The sequence below is a fragment of the Filicampus tigris genome, chromosome 18 (assembly GCF_054856515.1).
Source record: "Filicampus tigris isolate MCC_2025a chromosome 18, RoL_Ftig_1.0, whole genome shotgun sequence".
NCBI lineage: Eukaryota > Metazoa > Chordata > Actinopteri > Syngnathiformes > Syngnathidae > Filicampus > Filicampus tigris.
The window spans coordinates 9852947-9873551 of record NC_141234.1 but is presented as its reverse complement, the minus strand read 5'-3'; the positions used below and the strand labels follow the sequence as shown (position 1 = coordinate 9873551).

Here is a 20605-nt window from a genome sequence, read left to right as displayed (position 1 = left end):
GTTAAGAAGTAAAATCTACCCGTTTTTAGCCATCTCGGGGTGGCCATTTTGACATTTTCTGTCAACTGAAAATTGCATCCAAGCCCTGGACACCTGTGATGTTATTTTCAGTCGACAAGTGACAAAATGAGATGAACAAAAACGGCTGGCTTTTACTTCTTAACTCATATCCGACAAACACAGTATCAGTCAGAGTGCTGCGTTTAGATTAGTGGGGCTGCACTTAACATATTACTATAAAGAACATTTTGGGGTTGACTTCCTCTTTTTTAAGATAAAAAAACAAAACAAAAAACATTTGAAAAGTCATTGTATAAACCTATGTACTGTAGATCAACTGTATACAGTGCATTATTAAGATGTATACACGTGTATTTCACACTTGAGCAACACTGTAAAAATCACACCGCTACAAAAGTAGTCAATATACATTTTCTCCATTGTCTCCTCAAAATTGCTCCACACCGCTGTTAATGTCTAAACGACTCGCAACAAAAGTGAGGAAACCCATAAGTGAAAAGGTCCAAATTGTGCCCCCTCAGTACTGCACCAACGCTTTTTGGGCATGGAGTTCACCAGAGATTCACAGTTTGCCAGCAACATGCCACTGGAACCCTGTACCACTCCTCCATAATGAGATCATGGTGAGTGTTCAATACTTTGTGCTTCTCTACTCTTCTTTGTAAATGCTCAATACTGAAGTATCCGGAGACACGATTGGGTAATGTCTTACCTATATTTTCCAAGGATACATTCTTTCTAAGGTGGATCATGGTGCTTTCAGCTCAATGTCAGGGCTTTGGCGATTTTATTGCCTTGGCTAGTAATTTGCTAGTTTGGACAGAAGATGGCAGCATAGTTCAACATGTACGCCTAAGCGCTTTCTTGTACTTGCATGCAGCAGTCCACCTGTAGAACTTGTAAATACGTCGAGATGCCTTGCATGTGCTCATCTGCAGTTTAATGAATGGAAGTATAATCTGCTCCAGACTTCCTATCCAGCTTGATAACGAAATACAAAAAAAAAAAAAAAAACATGATAGCTATGACTGTTCTCAGAGGGCTTGAAGCTTGGGTAATTATTATGGAATGCTCCCATATGGAATGATTGTAGTAAACAAACACTTAAGTGGCAGTTGGGAGCCAGCTGATTTCCACAAGCCCTCCGTCCATCTAATTATCAAAACAAGCACTCATTTCCGCAAATGATCTGCCTTCTAGGAGTGGGAACTCCCGTCAAGGTGCCAAAAAAGACTCAGAGAGGGACGAAAGGGGCGGCGTTGGAGGAATGCTCGGCGTTTTGACGCATCCGACGCGCCCGTTTCAAGTCAGTGTGCAAAGCCCGCACAACCGAGCCCACAGGAACCCACGCAGGACTGTAATTATTTGTCTTTTTGTCAACAGGGCAATACACTCGTTCAAAGTGGGAAAAGATCCAGCCGAGAAACGCTCCCCGCTGCCTTCCGATGCGCAAAGAAAGGTATAGTCCAACCTATGTGTATATTGGGTTTAGAACCAATTTTCATAGCTAATTATAAAAATCACTTGAATCGGAGGCACCATTGGAGATGAATGTAAGAAAACATTCCCCATCAAAACGAAAATAAACGTACTATAGTTGGAAAGCTTAACTTGTATTTAGGGGTTTGCTATGTGTTTATGTGCAATCATACATGTTATCGTCTTTACTCATGCCTCTTTAAAAGTTCTCTTTTAATCAAGTTTTAGCAAAAGGCTATACAAAAGGCTACACGTTGTCTGTGCGTTTTGAAGTCAAACTTGTAACCTTCCCATCCAGGATGCACCCGAAACGATGTCCTTTCTTTAGAATATGGAAATGGTCTGACGGGGTTGGGGAGTTAAAATGGGTGAAATGTGTGTAACCAGCACTACTAAAGGCAAGGCAGATTTATTTATATAGTGAATTTCATACAAATAGTAACTCAATGTGCGCCACATAGTTACTAAACAACAATTCTCTTTTTTTTTAATGATGAATTTAAGACATTTAAAAGCAAAGTAGAGAAATTCAAAGGAGTTCACTAAAAGAACATACAGCACAAGAGCATGATTTTGGAAAAAATATTATAGAAATGGTCTGAAAGACCTTAATCATAGGTATAGGGGGGCGGAAACAATTTTTTTCAACCTGGATTTAAAAGCATTTACACTCCGGGCTGACTTGACTTCTGTTGGCAGTTTATTCCATTTGTGTGCAGCATAACAGCTAAATGCAGCTTCACCATGTTTACCTTGAACTCTCAGTTCCACCAATTGACGCAAATTGTGCGGAACTTTCAGATGCTGAACCAAATCTGTTGTAGTTTTTTTTTTGATCCACTGTATCAAATCCTGTTATGGTAATTGAATTATTCGAATTTTGGAATTTTGCTGGTTTGTGATAACGTTTGACCTGATGGATTTAAAATTTTCACTACAGAAGCAGGCAAATTCATTGCGTTTATCTGTTGAGAGGAGTTCTGGCGCTATTTGATTTGGGAGATTTGTGAGGCTGTCGACCACATCAAATAGAGTGAGTGTATTGTTTAGGTTCTTACTAATGATTTCAGAAAAAATGTCGTTGTCTATCTTTTACTAACTCTTTGTTAAAATTACAAAGACATTGTCTGTACAGGTCAAAGTGAACTAAATGTATCCAGAGGTTCATAAATGATATCACTTGTGTCCTCATTTATATATCTTTTCTTTTTTGTTTGTTTTTGTTTTTTGGGGGGAGGAGTCCAAACAGTCATAATGGGGATACTTAGGAGGAAATAGTCTCCTGCTTTATCTTGTTAGTTATGCTCACTTACACAAGATAAATAATTCTTTAAAATTGGCCTGCGACATGTTTACAGCTCATTCATACTTGTGAGTTAAAATGTTGCCATGCCTCTTATAGTAGAACCCCCCACCCCCCTTTCCCGAAAGAGAAGAACGAAAACCCTCCATCAGGCTCATAGTTTCCATCAGCATCACACTAGCATCTTGTTCTTGTGCCATTTGGATGAAACTCCAACAGAGATTCCAATTCTTTCTGAAGAGGTGTTTTTTTTGTTGTTGTTATTTGTTTGACACAGCAATGCATTGTGTTTGCTCTTTAAATGAAACAGAGGGTGGAAGAAAAATGTTCTTTCCTACCCGTTTCTCAGAACTGCATAATTCTGCCTTGTCTTGACCGCAGTCACATTCCTCTGAAATTCTTACATTGGGAAAAAAAAGTTGAGACTGCAATGTGTACCAGAATATTCAATGGAGACAGACAGGAAAATATAGCCTGGCCAAATTCATGTAATGTACACTATTATGCTTTCGTCAGTCAGTTTACTACTAAAAATACTATTTAGAATAAATGTCCCATAATATGTAATCAAAATTCAATTCATCTGTGAGTCACACTGTTTTGAGTCACAATCAAACCATTTTTTTTTTACTGTACAGGCAATGTTTGAAGTATCTTTAGCTTTTTTTCCCTTGAGTTTGATAGATGGAGATTTCAGGAGAAAAGACATGTGATCTCATAGCTCAAGTTCTAGTGGTTTAAGGTATAAAATAACACTCAGCTCTTTGGAGCAAAATGAAAAAAAAGAAAGAAAAAACAAATATCCTCCCCAAACTGTAAGAACATTTTAGTCATGCATCTTACATAACCGCCCTCTTGTGCCGGATTGACGTCTTGCCGTTTGCCATAACCATTTATAGACGAAACACCTCTGACTCAGAAAGCTGCGCGGCAACACAAATGAAAGACAAATAAATCAAGTAGGCAACTGTTGCTACAGGCTGCGTCACCCGGATAACAAGCACTTGTGACATTAACATCCAAGACCGAAAGTGCACACCCCGCTGTCAGAGGACAGTCCAAGTGAAAATGATTATTTTTCATTTGTCTCTTCTTAACGTTTTTTTTTTTCTTCAATTTTAGTTATTTCGGTAATTTGTTTTGCAAAGTGGCGTCAAGGGGTCGGAAACAACAGCGCATTGAACGTCTTTGTACTGGGGATGAAAGTTGGCGCAGTCATCTGAAGGTCGTAATAGAGCCGCTTTGTTTCTTTGTTTTTACTGTTAACACTTTGCGAACCCCGAGGGTGTCACTTTTCCTCCAGAGCTGCAGCCAAGGCTCCTCTACGGGACGCCGGCATTGTGTGCGCACCTCCATCAATATTCTCTTTCACCCGCCCCCCCCCTCCCCCTCAAAAGTCAAGGGTGTGGAAATCGAGAGCCAAACAATACTTGAACTGTGCTGAGCCGGAGAAAGCCGTTAATCCCCCCCCCCCCCCCCCCCCCCCCCCCAAAAAAAAATCCACTCCTGTGCGAATAAACAGTTTAAAGTGCGGAGGTAATTATAAAGCCACTTTTTTACCGACTGTATCGCTCTGGGTCATTTGGCGGGTGTCACATTAAAGAAGAAAGCGCTGATTGTTACCTTAGAAAAGAAAACAGCTGCGTGTTTCTTGTCCGGGTACTGTTCTCATACCGTTTTCCAAGCATATCCTAATAACGTGCAGCGATAGGAATGGAACCACCCTGCAACCCCCCCCCCCAAAAAGGTGCTGAGGCTGATTTACAATCAATGAATGTATTATCACAGATTCTACACATGTACAGTACATGCTTGCGGCGTTGTACTTTATTACGCATGACAGCAGTTTTTTCATCATGGAATAATTGTCTGAATTCCACCACTGGGAAAATAAACAGAGCATGTGGGGCTGGTGGATTTCCTGGCTCCGGTCGTAACAAACCTGTCGAGTAAAACAACAGCGGCGAGCCATGAGGGGACGTTAGACAGGATTCTCGGTGGCTGATCCTGGGAGACAGTTGCCATTTGACTCGAGCTACAAAGCACTCGCAGACTCTGGTAAATCTCTTAGTGGGACAGACTGAATGCAGCATGTCCACCCATCCAGGTGAAGTGCAAGGTTTGAATAGTCATGGCAGGCATGCAGGAGAGAGATGGATGACTTTGTTAAAAGGGAAGTCAACCCAAACATATTTTTCAAGAATATGTTCTATGCAAGCCCACTTGTTGAAACAAGGCAGTCTGATAAATATTGCGTTTGTGGAATAAGAGTTAATCTACTCATGTTTAGCCATCTCTGGGGGCGGCCATTTTGTCTCTTCTGTCGCCTGAAAATGACGTCACAACTACTCAGGGCCGATGTAACAAACAATCACGGCTGACCTGCTTTCTGAAGCTGAGCCGTGATTGGTCGTTACCTGAGCCCCGAGCAGTTGTGATGTCATTTTCAGTCGACAGAAATTACAAAATGGCCGCCCCCTGCGATGGCTAAAAACGGGTGGATTTTGCCGCTTAACTTATATTCCGCAAACGCAATATTAATCAAAATGCCGTGTTTCAGCAAGTGGGCCTGCTGGGAACATAATCTTGAAAAAAATATGTTTGTGATGGATCAATCTGGCATGAATAATAAGAAAATAAACAGGCACATTTTGGACCAAAAATACTTATTGAAACAGGGGATTGATTTGGGAAATTTGGTTCTTTAGAAATCCCTCAATTGCATGGAAGAGATTGATTAAGATGAGCTGCATCGCTATTGTTTAGCACAAAAATAACACTGGTATAACAAAAGCAGTGAAGAAAAATTCTACGAGATCCTCCCATCCTTTTGTTCTATTTCACTTCCATCCACACAACCAATTGGCATCACGCTATGCTACGTCAACAGACGGAAACATAACTCGAGTCGTAACCCTAACGCAAGGTTAGCGACTTAATGAATGAATGAGGTATGTAATTCCATACTGCTCTTTGTCTACAGTAGCATCTATTCCATACAAAAGTTTGAGATGCACAATGGCAAAAAAAAAAAAAGGACAACAGCTGCAGCCCACACAATGTGTTTGTATTTGTTGTGGCTCAAGTCGAAAAACGTAAGGGGGGAAAAAAAAGACTTACGTCCGGAAGGAAAGCCATTGTTGTTGTGTCATCGCTCGCAAGCAAGCATCAACGCGAATAGAAAATGGACATTTTTAGACATTTTCAGAGGGAAGTCGGACTGGTTTCCTCACTGCTGTGTGACACAAAACAGACATTGAATGGGATGTTTTGACTTGACTAGTTTGGCTTGCCTCTGAGTGTTTTTTGACCCAGCAAGAGGAAGCATTGTTGTTATCAGCAGGGAGGGATGTCTTAACTCCCAGCAACATACCAAAGGGTTAAAGAAGTCTCGTCTCCAATGATCTTGCCTCGTTCCGGCACCTTCTCAAGACGGGACTGAGAAGAACCTGTGTTTATCTTTTTGTGTGTGTGTTTATCTGATATACAGTAGCCGCGTCATTGGTTACTGGATTTGATGGCTGTGCAGACATGCGGAATGTAAACGCGATATAAAAGATGAGTTCTTTACACACCAGATGCGTACTTAAAGCTGCTAAACACAGTATCAATAAAAGTCAGCATTCTGGTGCAGGAAACATTTTCATGAATGATCATTATTTCAAACCGCCTTCATAACAAACCACATTTATTTTCGGGGAAATATATGAGGCCTTCGGTAGTTTGTGAGCTCTGGGTCATGTCATTGTATCGACTAAGCCCTCCACTGAGGCAGTAAGGGCAGTCTCGGCTCATTCCTTTTTCCCCAAGGAACCTTTCAGAGCCTTTTGGTTTCTCAGCTGCACATTGTTGAGGTCATCTCCTCTTTTATGGCGTTATAGAACCACCACAAAGCCATAATGTGTCCAAATTAGGTTAAAAAGAAGTCAAATAGCCCTGTCTTTGCACGTGTCACACTCCAAATGTAACATAAAAAAAAAAAAAAAGACAAAAGTACTGATGGCAGGCGTACAAATTATGAATGTAACTCTGTCTATCGTTGTATTTAACACAACCATGAACAAAATTAAAATGACTCTCTAAACCATCAGACATTTGCAGGTAAAAGGCAGAGACATGGTTAACAAAGTTGCTAATATAACAGAGCAAAATGCTGCTGAAAGAGGCCAAAAGTTAGCCAGCATGGCTACATAGCTAGCATTGTAGCTTCTTTGTTGAGCTCTCTCGCCATTGTTTATAAATTCACACCCACATATTTGAAAACTACAGCTGTAGCCCTTCCTTTCCTTTCCTTCTATCTCAGTGTTTGACCAACTCCCTCATCCTGATCCTCCCTTTGCCTTCTCGCTCCCGACGATGTTTTCTAAACTGCGAATTCCATGTTCGCAGGAGGTCAGATTGACATCATGAGCGATCGGTTCGACTGCAAGAACTGCCACGAGTCCCTCTACGGACGCAAGTACATCCAAGTGGAGGACAACCCCCACTGCATCCCGTGCTATGACCGCCAGTATGCCAATACCTGCCAGGAATGTAAAGAAATAATCACTCATAATGCAAAAGTAAGCTTTTTTTTTTTTTATATCATCTTATTACCGCTGTTCATCTCTTCTGGTTAGTTATTGTGACTAGCTGTCGGTTAGCTAAACTGGGAAGTTAATGTGTCTTTGTGGGTTTTCTAGTGATGGATGAAGTTACAGTAGATGTCATGTTGCCATTCTCTTTTTCTTGATTTTGTGGTGAAAAATATAATCCAAGTCATGTGACTGGAATCCACCCCCCACCCCCTCCATCCCTCCGCACAATGTCAAAATGTCATTGTCCATTTACACTAGGGAGTAGCCTGTTAAGCAACAAACAGAAGGACAAGCACGCTCAACAATTCTGCCTTGGGGGAGGTCTTCACTTCACTGGTACTAACGAACTCTGCTTGCGGCATCCCTACTTAGTTCCTTATAAAAAAGAAAGCTCTCAAGAAAACACCCTCAGATGTCATGAAGGCCACGAGTGTCCTGTGAATCATGAGCTCCCTGTGAGGGAGCAACCGTAAATTACACTCCTGCTTACTTTGGCCCTCTAGCCTGCTCACAAGACGTAGCGGCGGCCATCGCTCATCCCTCGTCCCGCTCTCTCCCTCGACTGTAGTTGTTTTTTTTTTGAGAAAGCCCACGCCTGTAAAATATGTTTTTCACCCACTGTTCAATGGGCCCATTTATCAAAATGCCAAAATGAACTGCTGTTGAACTGGAGCACAAGCAGCTGTTCAAGAACAAAACACAACATAATGAAATATCATTTTGTAATACAAATATTCAAGAATATATCTTTATAGACGAGTAGGGTTAGTAGTATACAGTTCTTGATGAGTAAAATTGATTCATTTATCTCTTGCGTCTCAAACATTGACGCGCTTCCGGTTCGGTCGCGCAGACCATCGCCGAACGACACGCGTCGGACGCGATCTTGTTAACACGGTGGCCATATTGGATGTGGCTCAGCCGCTGGCTTGTTTTGTTTTCATATTCAACTCAGCGATGTCACTTAAACATATTCCGAGAGGAGAACGTGGAGCTCGGACCACATGGGCAAGAACAGGTATGGTGGATTTCTGGACTTAATCCTAGGTTTCCTCAACACAATTACAGACATCGTTGTTGACTGCTGGCTTAAAGCGGAAGTCAACCCAAACATATTTTTTTTTCAAGAATATGTTCCCGGCAGGCCCACTAGTTGAAACACGGCATTCTGATTTGCGTTTGTGGAATATAAGTTAAGCAGCAAAATGCACTTGTTTTGAGTCATCTCTGGGGACAGCCATTTTGTCTTCTGTCGACTGAAAATGACATCACAACTGCTCACAACGACCAATCACGGCTGACCTGTTTTCTAAATCTCAACCGTGATTGGTCGTTGTGAGCGGTTGTGATGTCATTTTCAGTCGATAGAAGACAAAATGGCCGCACCCAGAGATGGCGAAAGACAAGTGGATTAACACTTATTCCACAAACGCAATAATTATCAGAATGCCCTGTTTCAACTATTGGGCTTGCATAGAACATATTGTTTAAAAAAAAAATTTTTTGGTTGACTTCCGCTTTGAGAAATTCATTGACTGAAAAATTCCACCAGCTGCCACTTTTGATTTAAGTATTTCATTTACTGTATGCACGGTGGCGTTTTAGGGATATAACTGGAATTAATAAAACCTTGTGGCACAGGCCTTGGATAATTTGTGACATGTTATTATCTGACCATATGCAGGAGTCTGTTCTGGTAAATGTTACTTACAGCATATCAATTTTATGATTGAATGTTTCACAACACACCATGACCCTCACGCCGTCTTCTTCCAGGAGCTCTTCTATAACGACAGATACTACCACGAGCACTGCTTCCGCTGCATGCGCTGCGATCGCTCGCTGGCCGACGAGCCCTTCACCAGCCAGGACAACGCTCTGGTGTGCAGCGAGTGCTACAGCAACGAATTCTCCTCCAAGTGCGTGGTCTGCGACAAGAAGGTTATGCCCGGTGAGATGGATCAAAAGAAGGGCTATGTTTTTATTCGAGGCATGACAGGTTCCATGTGACAAAATGATTGCGGCTGCGGTTTCGTGCTGTGGCCGCTGTGGCGGTGTCGGATGGCTGGAAAGTTTTCCTATCTTGTGGCATGCGCGAGGGATATTCCAGCTACGTAACTAAAATAGGTGGTTTCTCTTCAGCCTGGAATGTACTTAAAAGCTGCTGACCTTTTAAATGTTAGAACTCAATTCTGGTGCCACAAATTGCTTAGTCAACGCAACCATTTTTTTTTTCAAGAATATGTTCTATGAAAGCCCACTGGTTGAAAGAGGGCATTCTGATAAATATTGCGTTTGTGGAATAAGTGTTAATTCACTCGTTTTTAGCCATCCCTGGGGGCGGCCATTTTGTCTTCTGTCGACTGAAAATGACATCACAACTGCTCACAAGGACCAATCATGGCTCAGATTTAGAAAACACGTCAGCCGTTGGTCGTTGTGAGCAGTTGTGATGTCATTTTCAGTCGACAGAAGCCAAAATGGCCGCCCTCGGAGATGGCTAAAAACGAGTGGATTTTGCTGCTTAACTTATATTCCACAAACACAAAATTAATCAGAATGCTGCGTTTCAACTAGTGGGCCTGCTGGGAACATATTCTTGAAAAAATGTTGTGTTCTACTAGTCGAAAACACGGCATTCTGATTAATATTGCGTTTGTGGAATATGTGTTAAGCAGTAAAATCCACCCGTTTTTGTCCAACTCAGGGCCATTTTGCTACTTGCTGTTGACTGAAAATGACATCACAACTACTCAGGGCTCAGATAACAACCAATCATGGCTCAACTTCAGAAAACAGATGAGCCGTGATTAGTCGTTACCTGAGCCCTGAGTAGTTGTGATGTCATTTTCAGTTGACAGAAGTGACAAAATGGCCACCCCATGGAGATGGCTAAAAACAGGTGGATTTTACTGATGAACCCATATTCCACAAACACAAAATCAATCAGCCATGTTTAAACTAGTAAAGGCGCATAGAACATATTCTTGGAAAAAAAATGTTTGGGTTGACTTCCCCTTTCACAAAAGGACGAAAATGAATAAATGACACATTATTTGTATTGAATTGATAATCATTTTTGGATCAATGAAGTGAAATTGTATTATTTCCCACATCTTATCTGTTGAGAATCTATTGTTAAACTCATACCAGGAAGTGTTGTCAGACAATTGTGCCACATATGCAGAACAGGTTCACATATTTCAAGACCTCATAGATGACACTTAGATAACGATAACAAACATTTCCCTCGGTCATCCCTTCTGCCTTCTCGCCCCTTTTGCAAAACGCGGTTCCTTCCTTTGACAGGGTCCAAGATGTTGGAGTACGGCGGCTCCACGTGGCACGAGGACTGCTTCGTGTGTCACGGCTGCGACAAGCCCATCGGCGCCGAGGCCTTCATCCCGGACAAAAACAATTACTACTGCGTGCCGTGCTATGAGGGCAGGCTCGCTCCTCGCTGCAGCCACTGCAACAAGGTGAGCGCGGCCTCGCGGGGCATTTTTGCCGATTGGGTCTATTAAATAAAAAATAAAAGTTGGAACTAGGTCAAATCCAGGCTGCCACTTCATGTGTTGAAATGTGTTTTGGACCTACAGGCTCTGACTAAAGGAGGGGTGACCTACAGGGACGAGGTGTGGCACAAAGAGTGCTTCCTCTGCACGGGCTGCAAAACCACTCTAGCCGGCCAACCTTTCACCTCAGAGGGGGAAAAACCTTACTGCGTCAAGTGCTTCAGTAGCCTCTATGCCAAAAAATGCGCCGGCTGCAACACGGCCATCACAGGTCAGTAAAGCCCTCGCCAATATTCGTGGTCATTTCCAGCGCTTTTGTTTGTTGGCTGATTGTGACTTCCTTTACTTTTGTATTTTTATTTTTTTTTCAAATTTGTGCTGGCGCCCTCAAAATCGGCCGTAACTCGGAATGTACCAATGTGTTCCCGGCAGGGTTCGGCGATGGCAAATATATTTCTTTCGAAGAGCGACAGTGGCACCAGCCCTGCTTCAAGTGCTCCCGATGCTCCGTGTCATTGGTCGGCTCCGGCTTCTTCCCGGACCGTGACCAGATTCTGTGTACAGACTGCAACAATGACGACTGATTGAACCAGAAAACTTGCATAACCTCAGCGGTGCACGTGAATACTGCAAATGCACCAGTTCACTCCAGGCTTATCCACCTCAAGTAGCCATGTTTTGTTTTTTGTTTTTTTGTATAAAATCAGCAAACATAACCTGTTGGACTGTTTTTTTTTTTTTATTATTATAACAGTTTGCACTCCATGTTTTATAAATTAAATATACAATAGGCATGTGTAGACATTTAAATTATTGAGTAACTTCTCGTAGTGTGTTCACGTGCAAATTTAGGATTTGTACTAAAAGTAATTTGAAAAAAAATCATATAGCATAACATGTCTGCCATATAGTATTTGTGTTTTTATTTGGTTAGTTTGTTTTTGTGTGTGTGTGTCATTCCACGCTGGAAATATTCTAAATATAGCTTCCTACAAGTTTTGGTAAAAATGTGCTACTTAATTCTCATGTGAGCACGTTTGCCATGAGACAGACGAAATTCTTTGCGTTGCAGTACTTTTGATACATTGCGTGTGCATAAATGTGCTTTATGATTGGCAGCTTTGGAATATAACAATCTTAGAAGAGTTGCATGCTCATATTTTAAAGAGCGTACGCGAGCTGTAGAAGCCACACAGCTGTGTTACTTTTTAGGATTTATTCATGCATTTCTATTATGCAATGTTCACATTTTTTTGTAAAAGGCCACAAATAATTATCTCTTTTTAATAAGATAATGTATTTTAAAAAACTGTTTATTTCGTTTGATAATTGAAGCTACTATTATAATGAATGCCTCAAATAGTTTACCCTTCTGTCATAATACTACTAAGACTAATACAAGAATGAGCTCCTCCTACTTTGCTTCCCGAAAATAGCACCCCCATGTGAACTGACTCTTACAATTACCTCAGTAAACCATAGAAATATTTACAGTTCAGCACCCCTTTTCCAAGCGTGTTTACATAATCATGATGTCATGATGGAGGAATACCAAGATCATGTGTAAAAGCCATCGCTTGATCTTTAAAGGATCGTTTGCAAATAAGAAAAAAACACCCAAACAATTTTAAGATTTAAAGTAGTACAAATGTGAACACATGAACGCGCCCCCCCCCCGCCCCCCGGGTCTGTGTTATTTCATCATTATCCCAAATGTGTGCTTGTCATATGGTGACATGAACATCCTGCCACTTCCTGCTTTTGATCACCATTCATGACCCCTATTGCAACAAGCCCCCATTGGCCTAACACTGCGCTCGGGTCCTTATCCACTCCAGATGAAAAATAAATAATAAAAGAGCCGTGTGGTACTGGTTTTTATTTTGTTTTCGGACTGGTTTCCCAGGCCTCTCATCCTGAAATATATTTGACCTTGTTTGAGGCAGTGAAGGAGAACGGGACTTGTTTGCTCCCGAGAGGATGAGGAGGAGGAAGGACATGGTTGGAAGCTCCACGGCAAATATTCAGTGTCATGTCATCCTGCTCAGCCTCTGTGGACTCCCAACTCATCTGGCGGAGGCTGATCATCACCGACTGACAAAAGCGGGAAATAAGCGGCAACACTTGGTTGATGTGGATAAATTCCGGTAAGTCACCACTCTAGCAAGGCCCAGGTACACAATATACAGAAAGAAACATAATGCAAATTTGAACTGACGGTAAAGTTTCATTCATACGGTCCACCAAAAACTGTTTTGATCCCTATAATGCACTTCCTGTATTCTCGTTTTCATGAGTACAACGTGTCATGCAAAATCCGAAGAGCAGCTTTGAAAATGTAGCAAACAAAGCAGGTCTTTTTACATGTCACTCCAAACCAACAATTTTCTTTTCTACCCCCCCCCCCCCCCCCCCCCATGAACACAAACGCCTTCAGGCCACGGTCTGCCATTTCCTCTCCGCACTCAAGAGAACAACAAAAATAAGTCCCAACCAGCGACTCTCTCGATAATTGCCGTATAGCTGCCGTCCAAACACAACGCTCGAATCATCCGGTTCCCTCTACGGAATCCTGCTCAGCTCCGCAAGTTGCAATTAAACGTCAAATTCCCTGACGTGACAAGAAGCGTCGCTAACACGTAGCGTAGGCGTACAGTATGCCTCGTTAGTCGTACACATCAGCAAGTGGAATGTGGTGTAATCAAAAATGTTTCCAGGCATGGCTTCGAGGTACTGAGTCATGAAACCTGGTCCCTCTCTGTCTACTCAACTATGACTTTAAGGGCAAAGGAGATAATGACACATATTATCTGAGGTGTCAAATTCGTTTTCATGGCGGCCTCGCGTCGTAATTATGGTCTCCCGCAAGAGGGCTGTTATGACTGTCAAAATCATCAAAATGTCACATTATTTAGGAGTGTGAAACTGATTTGAAGCGGAAAAACGGTTTGGATTCAACCGAGCTGAATCAAATCATCACTTTAAAATTTAGCACCCTTGAGTCGTATTGAATCATCTTTTATTAGAGAGGTGCACAACCTTAATAAACATAAAAATATATTGGCACACACACTAATGAATCGGTCTCTCAATATAGTTTGAACTGGCGGTCAAAAAGTTCTGAATCGATGTTTCTTTGAATTTAATTAACTTGAATAGTTCCGGCTTTGGAGAGCATTTTATATGTTGCTACATATGATTAAAAATGACAAAAGCTACAGCTGTACCATATCGAATCGGATCAAACTGAATCAAAACTATTTTTTTCCCAATGTTTATCGATGCCACAAATTGGCAGCAAAGGACTATTTTTTGCTAAATGAAACTCCTCAGCTAATTTCTAAATAGTTATTTAACACCAAGACACCACAAGATTGCCGCAAAAGCACTATTTTTAATCTAAATGAAATTCACCTTTTAAAACGATCAAAATTCACTTTAATGCCAAAACGTTTATTGCACTTTATTGGACCCTGGTTGGCTCTATCTTTATTATCATAGATTATTCATAATTTACTGCCTTCCTTTCTAATAAAGATTCAGCAGCGACTCATATATCTAACTGAAAACAGGTATTTTGTAACCATGTCTTGGTAGGCTAAATTACATTTGTCATAATAAAATACTCAGTCTTCAGGTTACTGTTTTAATAATCTGCGTTATTAAATTGTGAAACTGTATAATTATTGGCTTTGGCATCTCATGATCCGATTAAGACGTTAATCCCAACCTGGCGCATTGCAGGGCTCAAACCATAACTGCTATTTTCCTCGCTTCCCAATGTCGTTGTTTGGACCACGCCCATTTCTGAAACTGCCCTTCTTTTTGACCTCAACTATGACTGTATGTTGCACAACAAGCTATGTATAACTGTGATAGAATCTCTCTCCACAGACAAACCATAATTATAGTGTGCACGAGGTGTCTCCAGTACTTTTTGAACCGATCCCGCACGACAGAAAACTTTCAGAGCATCTTTGCCCCAAATGCCAGCTAATCGCCTCAGTCACGTAACCATCAGTCTAAAGTTTCTGACCCCAAAATTAAAAGTTTGAAGGCCTCGTTGCTCCTGTGTAGGAAAATTACTTAAACTGCTAGGCCAGATGAAACGTGACTCTAGGGTGGAAAGGCAGTGGAGCTGCAATCGGGGAATGTATTTTGGAGAATTCACAGTTTATCCATCACCACGTCTGCCAACGTAGCATTAAGTTCTCTCTTAACAGTTTCCAGCTTCTTTGTTATGTGGATGTGCTACTTTTGTGTCGTGAAAAGATTAGGGATGAGGTTGTCAGTGGCCAATGTGACTTAAAACTATTCGGCATGCGATCTGGGCAGTTTCTTGTGTTGCGTTTTTGTCACCGTAATTGAGTTATTAGTTAGCACGTAAGATATTAGCCTAGCTTTTATTTCTTGTATCACAACTACTCTTGCTTCTGTCCTGGATGCTCTGATGCCACACACAGGCTAGTCACGGTACTACACCAGACTTCTAGTTTAGGAGTGTGTGGTGTTTGTCATTTTTTGTACACTGCGCACTATAATATGGAGTAGTAGTACCCTCAATTATATACAAAAAATATACAGGTCCAAATTGAAACTGACAAAAGTACAATTATGAGGAAAAACACTCATTTTACAAGATTACAGTCGTATTTTCCCAAAGCAAAATGCCAGCTACTAAATCGTAACCTTAAATTTAAGTCTAAATATAATGTCGTTTGTAAAAAAAAAAAAAAAAAAAAGATTATATGACTAAACAAACCCAACATATCTTATCAAACGGCTCCTTTGGATTGTGTCACGTTTCCGTTTAACCCCGTTACTCTTCACTCATAAACTTGACACATTTGAATAATAAAAAAAATACCAACATCACTGGTATTTTATTATTTTCTTGAAAAACACCATGAAATAAAAATACAGGTAAACAGAGGGGATTCACAACAAAGTGGCCCAAAAAAGAAGAAAAAGAAAAATATGTTCATTGCCAACAAAATAAATAGTCTTTTTCCTTTTTTCTTTTTTTTTTAAACACTATACAAAATGTTACTGGCTGGTGTGGAGTAACATGCATGACGCTTGGAAGCCGGGGAATGTTTTGAGCGCAGTACACGCATCATAGCTGAAATACAACAACAGGGGAGAATAATGGGATACAAAGTCTGCAAAAGTCTCTCAGGTCTCTTGTGGGTCCACATCTTGCACTTGTCTTTCTCAGGTGGAATATTCCTGCATAAGGTGGTAGGGGAAATTGACACGATCAAATTCAAAAAGGCAGAAATGTCTTTTTTTTTTTTTTTTGATGAATCAAACTTACAGCTCTCTGTTTCTTGTTCACTTTCATGTCGAACCTGCATTGACAAGGAGAGGTCAGGTTTAGATATGAGGAGAGGTTCCGTCCTGAGAGCAATTACAAAAAGCGGTGCCACTACTGTACCATGAGGGAGCCTAAAAACCAAACCATAGCCAAAAAAATAAAAAATACTAAACTTTTGAGATTGTTTTACGGACATACTTGCAGCCAGCTCATCATCTTACAACAACAGCACTGCTTTTGACAAGCGCACGCGCGGCGTGAACTATCAGAAAAGATGTAACGCCAGCCCAGTAACAAGCATGGGGAGTGACGGATGCTGTGAGGCATTCAAAGACATGCAGCACGACTCAAACACTAGCAGGCTTCAACTGGACACAAGAAAAGAGACGAGCTCGGGATGCGGTTAGGAGCGGACAGCATGTGCAGGCCACAGGAGCAGGAAGTAAAATTCAGAACTTACTCAAAGTCATAATCAAACATGGCAGAAGGGCTGAGGGGAAGGGGGAGGAGTCAGCATTACAACAGGGGAAGGAAAAGATCAGCAGCTGTTAGTTAGTTCACCACCCGTGGTCTGAACCCCGACATCGACACAATACGTCGCCTCAGTGTGTTTTCAGGAGAGCCTGCTGGGTTAATGTATAGTGAGAGCAGGAATGTCTGCTTTGTTCATTTGGCTATCCTACCTGAAGAATTGTTTCTGCCATGTTATGCTCTCTGCTATCGTCTCCAACAAATTGCAATGGTATAGACGATGTGTACGAATTCAAGTAATTTGTGTCCACCTGTGCCTGTTTTTGTTCTTCCTCTTCTTATGGCTCCCGTGATGGCTCCCAGATGAGGAGGAAGAGGCAGCTTTTTGGGGCTTCAAGTCCTGCAGGGTGGAGTCGACGTCCTCCGTGTCCTCCTGGCTGGGTTCGTTCTCTTGGTTCTGGAGGTCCGGAGAGGCGTCGCTTTCTGTGCCGCTGCCCGCCTCACCTGACAAGAGAAGATGGATCTCAGCATGCGTACATTATGGCATCACATCTTTTGGGCGCACATCTCTTTACTCACGTTTTTCGTTCATGTGATCTGGTATGCCGCCTAGTGCACACACCGCCTGTTGATAAAGACACAAGATATATTCAAACTTTTAGTTCTTTCAGAAAATTGGCCGCACAAAGCAACAGGGACTTACTGCAACTGATGTGACTGATGACTTGCTGAACAGACGCTCTGCCTCCTTGAATTTTCGATTTCTTCTATCAGTTTTACTATTCGAATTCCTGAAAGAACCATGATATAGATTAATAATGTCTTAATAGCAAAAGAAAACACACAAATACAGCTTTTGCTCCTCCATGTACAACTTACTTTTGGTTGGTTAGGTATCTGTCCCATCCTCTGATGATGTTGCCATACATTTGAGTGTCTTCTAGGTAACTGCCTTCAAAGGCGTATATTTGTCGTTCCAAATTCACAAGCGTCTCCTATAACACCATTGGGGAAAAAAAACAACCTTGGATTTATTTTACGTTCTTGAGCAGCTGTGTGTTGTATAGTGGAGCAGTGAATGTGTAAAACTTGATCCTGTTGTTTTTATGATCTTGTTTTAATATTTTGATTTTGTTTTCACTTCATGGCAGTTTCTTTATTACTAATATGAATGCTGCCAAATTTCTGCTCAAAGAATGAATAAAGTATCCATATTTTTATTTTCATCATTGTAGAACACCAATACTGTTAACTGGTACAATAAAAAAGTATTCTCATACTTGTACATGTACACATTAATACATTTCCTTATGCTCAATAAATCCCGACTGCAATTTAAAAACGCCTGTTTTGTGTTTGAAATTAGTATGTCCAGTTTTGATGACGTCACGACATTGAAATCACGCGAGAACTTGACACTAACGCAGACCCTGGTATAGCTGTTAGCAGGTTAGCCTACACAGAAAAATTAAGCTGGTGCAGACAAATAGAACGTATTCAAGCGTCTTACAATATGTGTAGGTTCAACACAACAATGCGGTATATAATATATGAAACGCATAGTTAAACGACGAATGTGTGGCCAAATTTCACCTCAGGAAGCGGCGCGATGCACATAGCCGTTGTTAGCCTAGCCTTTAGCAAGGCCTAAACTAGCAATAAACCCCCTGGCTGAAATGTTATTATTAACATTTGAGTTTTGCGTTAGGCCGGACTCCGCGCGTTAAGACCTTTAAAGCCATTTTTTCTTTATAACATAAACCTACTGCAAGCTCTTGTTTCCTCTTCACCAGTTCTGCAAGCTCCCGGCGGGTGTCCGGGATCTGCGGCGGAGTAGCTTTAGCGTGCATCGCCATGATGGATGGAGCAGTGGATCGTGGAGAAACAAAAAGGTGGCGGGATGGCTTGCAGCGACGCCTAAATGAGTCGCTGCAGCCGAAAGGTGGCGCTTAAAGACCGCAGAAACAAGTTGTGAGTGACTCATTCGCCACCATAATCTCCATAGCAACAAGATGGAGAGCCGCGGTTGCGGCTAACAAATTTGTTTCATACTTTCCACAAGTTTTCTAGGAAATTCTTGTCCATGCATAGATGATCTAGTAAAAGTGAGCCATCACACTGAACAATCTAATTAAAGTTTTTATTCAAACAAGGTAGTGATCTATACAATGCATTTTATATGTATTTTGAATAGACACCAACGTGTGGAGATAAATGAAGAAAACTAAAATTATGTACCTTACAATTAAGTACTACGGAGAAAATGTATTTACAGTATATAAATTCCGCAAATCCTGCAACTGATTGCATTCCACTTTCGAGCTCCCACCCTACCAAATGCCATGTATCACCGATGATAACAAGCCATCTATTTTTATCAGTTTCCACAATATTCTGATGCTCTCATACGCTTCTGATATGTGGGCGGGACTTGCTGCAATCCCAGCTGCTGCAGGTCCAGTCAGCGGTCCGCCACCAGAACAGCTGAGAGCTTGTGATGACACCAGAGTGCCAACTGCTCGAGGGCAGGCAGGCACAGAGTGTGAATCTCTATGCGCGCAATGTGACAGAGTGGACAAGAGGCTGGGATGGCGCTTCGCAAATGGGCACTGCCTTCATTAGTACATTGGTAGAAACAAGGCTATGGTAGGAGGCCGCTTATGTGTTGCTCCATTGGTTGTCAAACCTTTTACACATTAAAAAAAAAAACTTCAAAATTGAGTGATGTAGTAGGCCTAAGTGTTCATTAAAACGAGGCATCATTTTATAGCAAATGTATAATGGCGTTTTACATTTGCCTTAAATTGATTATACAAGAGTTTTCAGTGGGTGTGGCTTAATGTCGACTAGTATTGCATAAATGGTGGCGATCCGTCGTTTAATCCACACCGTCATCTGCTTGCAAGATTTTTTAGATTTTTTTTTCTTACCGTCATCGTAACAACTGCTTGACTCCCACACTGCAGCAGCTGTGCTTAAATTCAGATTGTGACCTCAGCCGTGCGTTCTCCAAATATGTATACGTTCGCTCTTGTGAGCTTGGAGGATTTTTTTTAATAACCGCCCCTTTGTCCAGTGCACCTTTCCTGCAGTCGAAGGTGGATGTAGACAAGCAATTTTGGGTTGGACTTTTTTTTGTGTTGCTTTTGTGTGGAGGAGGTGCAATTATACATGTGTCTGTGGAATGATGGGAGTCTCTCTGATCCGCCCTGCGTTTCATTCTGCTGCAGACAAGTGTGGACATGTACTCCCCTTGAAAGAACAGTCACAGTCGAAACACTGTTTTTCGACACACTGTGGTGTTCATTTCAGGAATCCATTAGAAGAAGAAATCCAAAGTGGTTAGAAAGTTTTTTTTTTTTTTTTTTGGTTTCTCCCCCTATATCCCTGGCGGCATCCCTGACTGCAGACTCACAGTTGTTCCCGCCTGGCTTCTTCAAAACTTGTTGTCCGCAGACAGAGGTCAAGCATTGGCAGATTCACTAAGTGATGCATGTCTCATTTCAACTTTACTGTTGATCTTCAGCTTGTTTTTGTTGCGGTTGTCATTCTTGTCTCCTATCTCAATATCACGACCAGAGTAACAAAGACTCCCTTCAGGTTCTCTGAGGTTATTTTCCTGAAGCTGCAGTCTTCCCTTCCTCCTTTTTGCACCACATGACCCGCAGGCAATTGTTAGAAAACAACACAAGATTACAATGTGATCAGTGTCAGCGAGTGCTTCTTAATTTTACACCTGATTTTGATTTAGAAAAAAAAAAACACTGTCAGGTTGATGCACTGAATGGTGATGGACTGGTGACAATAAAGAAAGGTAACGGTTATGGAGCAACTTTAATGCAGCTAGTGGGCTGATTAGTGATTTCATGAATTATGCAGTTATTCATACATTACATACAGTCATTATGTACTGTACATCCTT

General features: G+C 41.5%; 3 protein-coding genes across 4 annotated transcripts in view; 2 read left to right on the top strand and 1 right to left on the bottom strand.

The window, feature by feature from the left end:
• The first annotated feature begins 257 nt into the window (after positions 1–257).
• On the top strand, positions 258–12757 carry LOC147132424 (four and a half LIM domains protein 3-like). The gene is made up of 8 exons (XM_086014835.1): positions 258–644; positions 1222–1327; positions 1405–1480; positions 7193–7365; positions 9157–9331; positions 10690–10859; positions 10980–11166; positions 11328–12757. Exons 1-8 carry the CDS (start codon positions 634–636, stop codon positions 11477–11479), a joined length of 1050 nt encoding a protein of 349 aa, XP_085870961.1. The 5' UTR covers positions 258–633; the 3' UTR covers positions 11480–12757.
• Positions 12758–15759: 3002 nt separating this feature from the next.
• meaf6 (MYST/Esa1-associated factor 6) lies at positions 15760–18621 on the bottom strand. 2 transcript variants are annotated; one of them, XM_086014836.1, is made up of 8 exons: positions 18450–18621; positions 17563–17678; positions 17387–17474; positions 17263–17308; positions 16995–17187; positions 16673–16702; positions 16213–16246; positions 15760–16124 (listed from the first exon to the last, which is right to left on the bottom strand). In XM_086014836.1, the coding sequence occupies exons 1-8, from the start codon at positions 18537–18539 to the stop codon at positions 16110–16112; spliced, it is 612 nt and encodes a 203-aa protein (XP_085870962.1). In that variant the 5' UTR covers positions 18540–18621; the 3' UTR covers positions 15760–16109. The 2 variants fall into 2 exon arrangements, with proteins under 2 accessions (XP_085870962.1, XP_085870963.1); XM_086014837.1 differs by lacking the exon at positions 16673–16702 and having other exon boundaries at positions 18450–18619.
• LOC147132422 (uncharacterized) overlaps positions 18494–20605 on the top strand; it is a 31728-nt gene continuing 29616 nt past the window's right edge. Inside the window, exon 1 of the mRNA XM_086014827.1 lies at positions 18494–18654. The gene's annotated coding sequence lies outside the window, so the exon portion shown is untranslated. The remainder of the gene's footprint in view (positions 18655–20605) is intronic.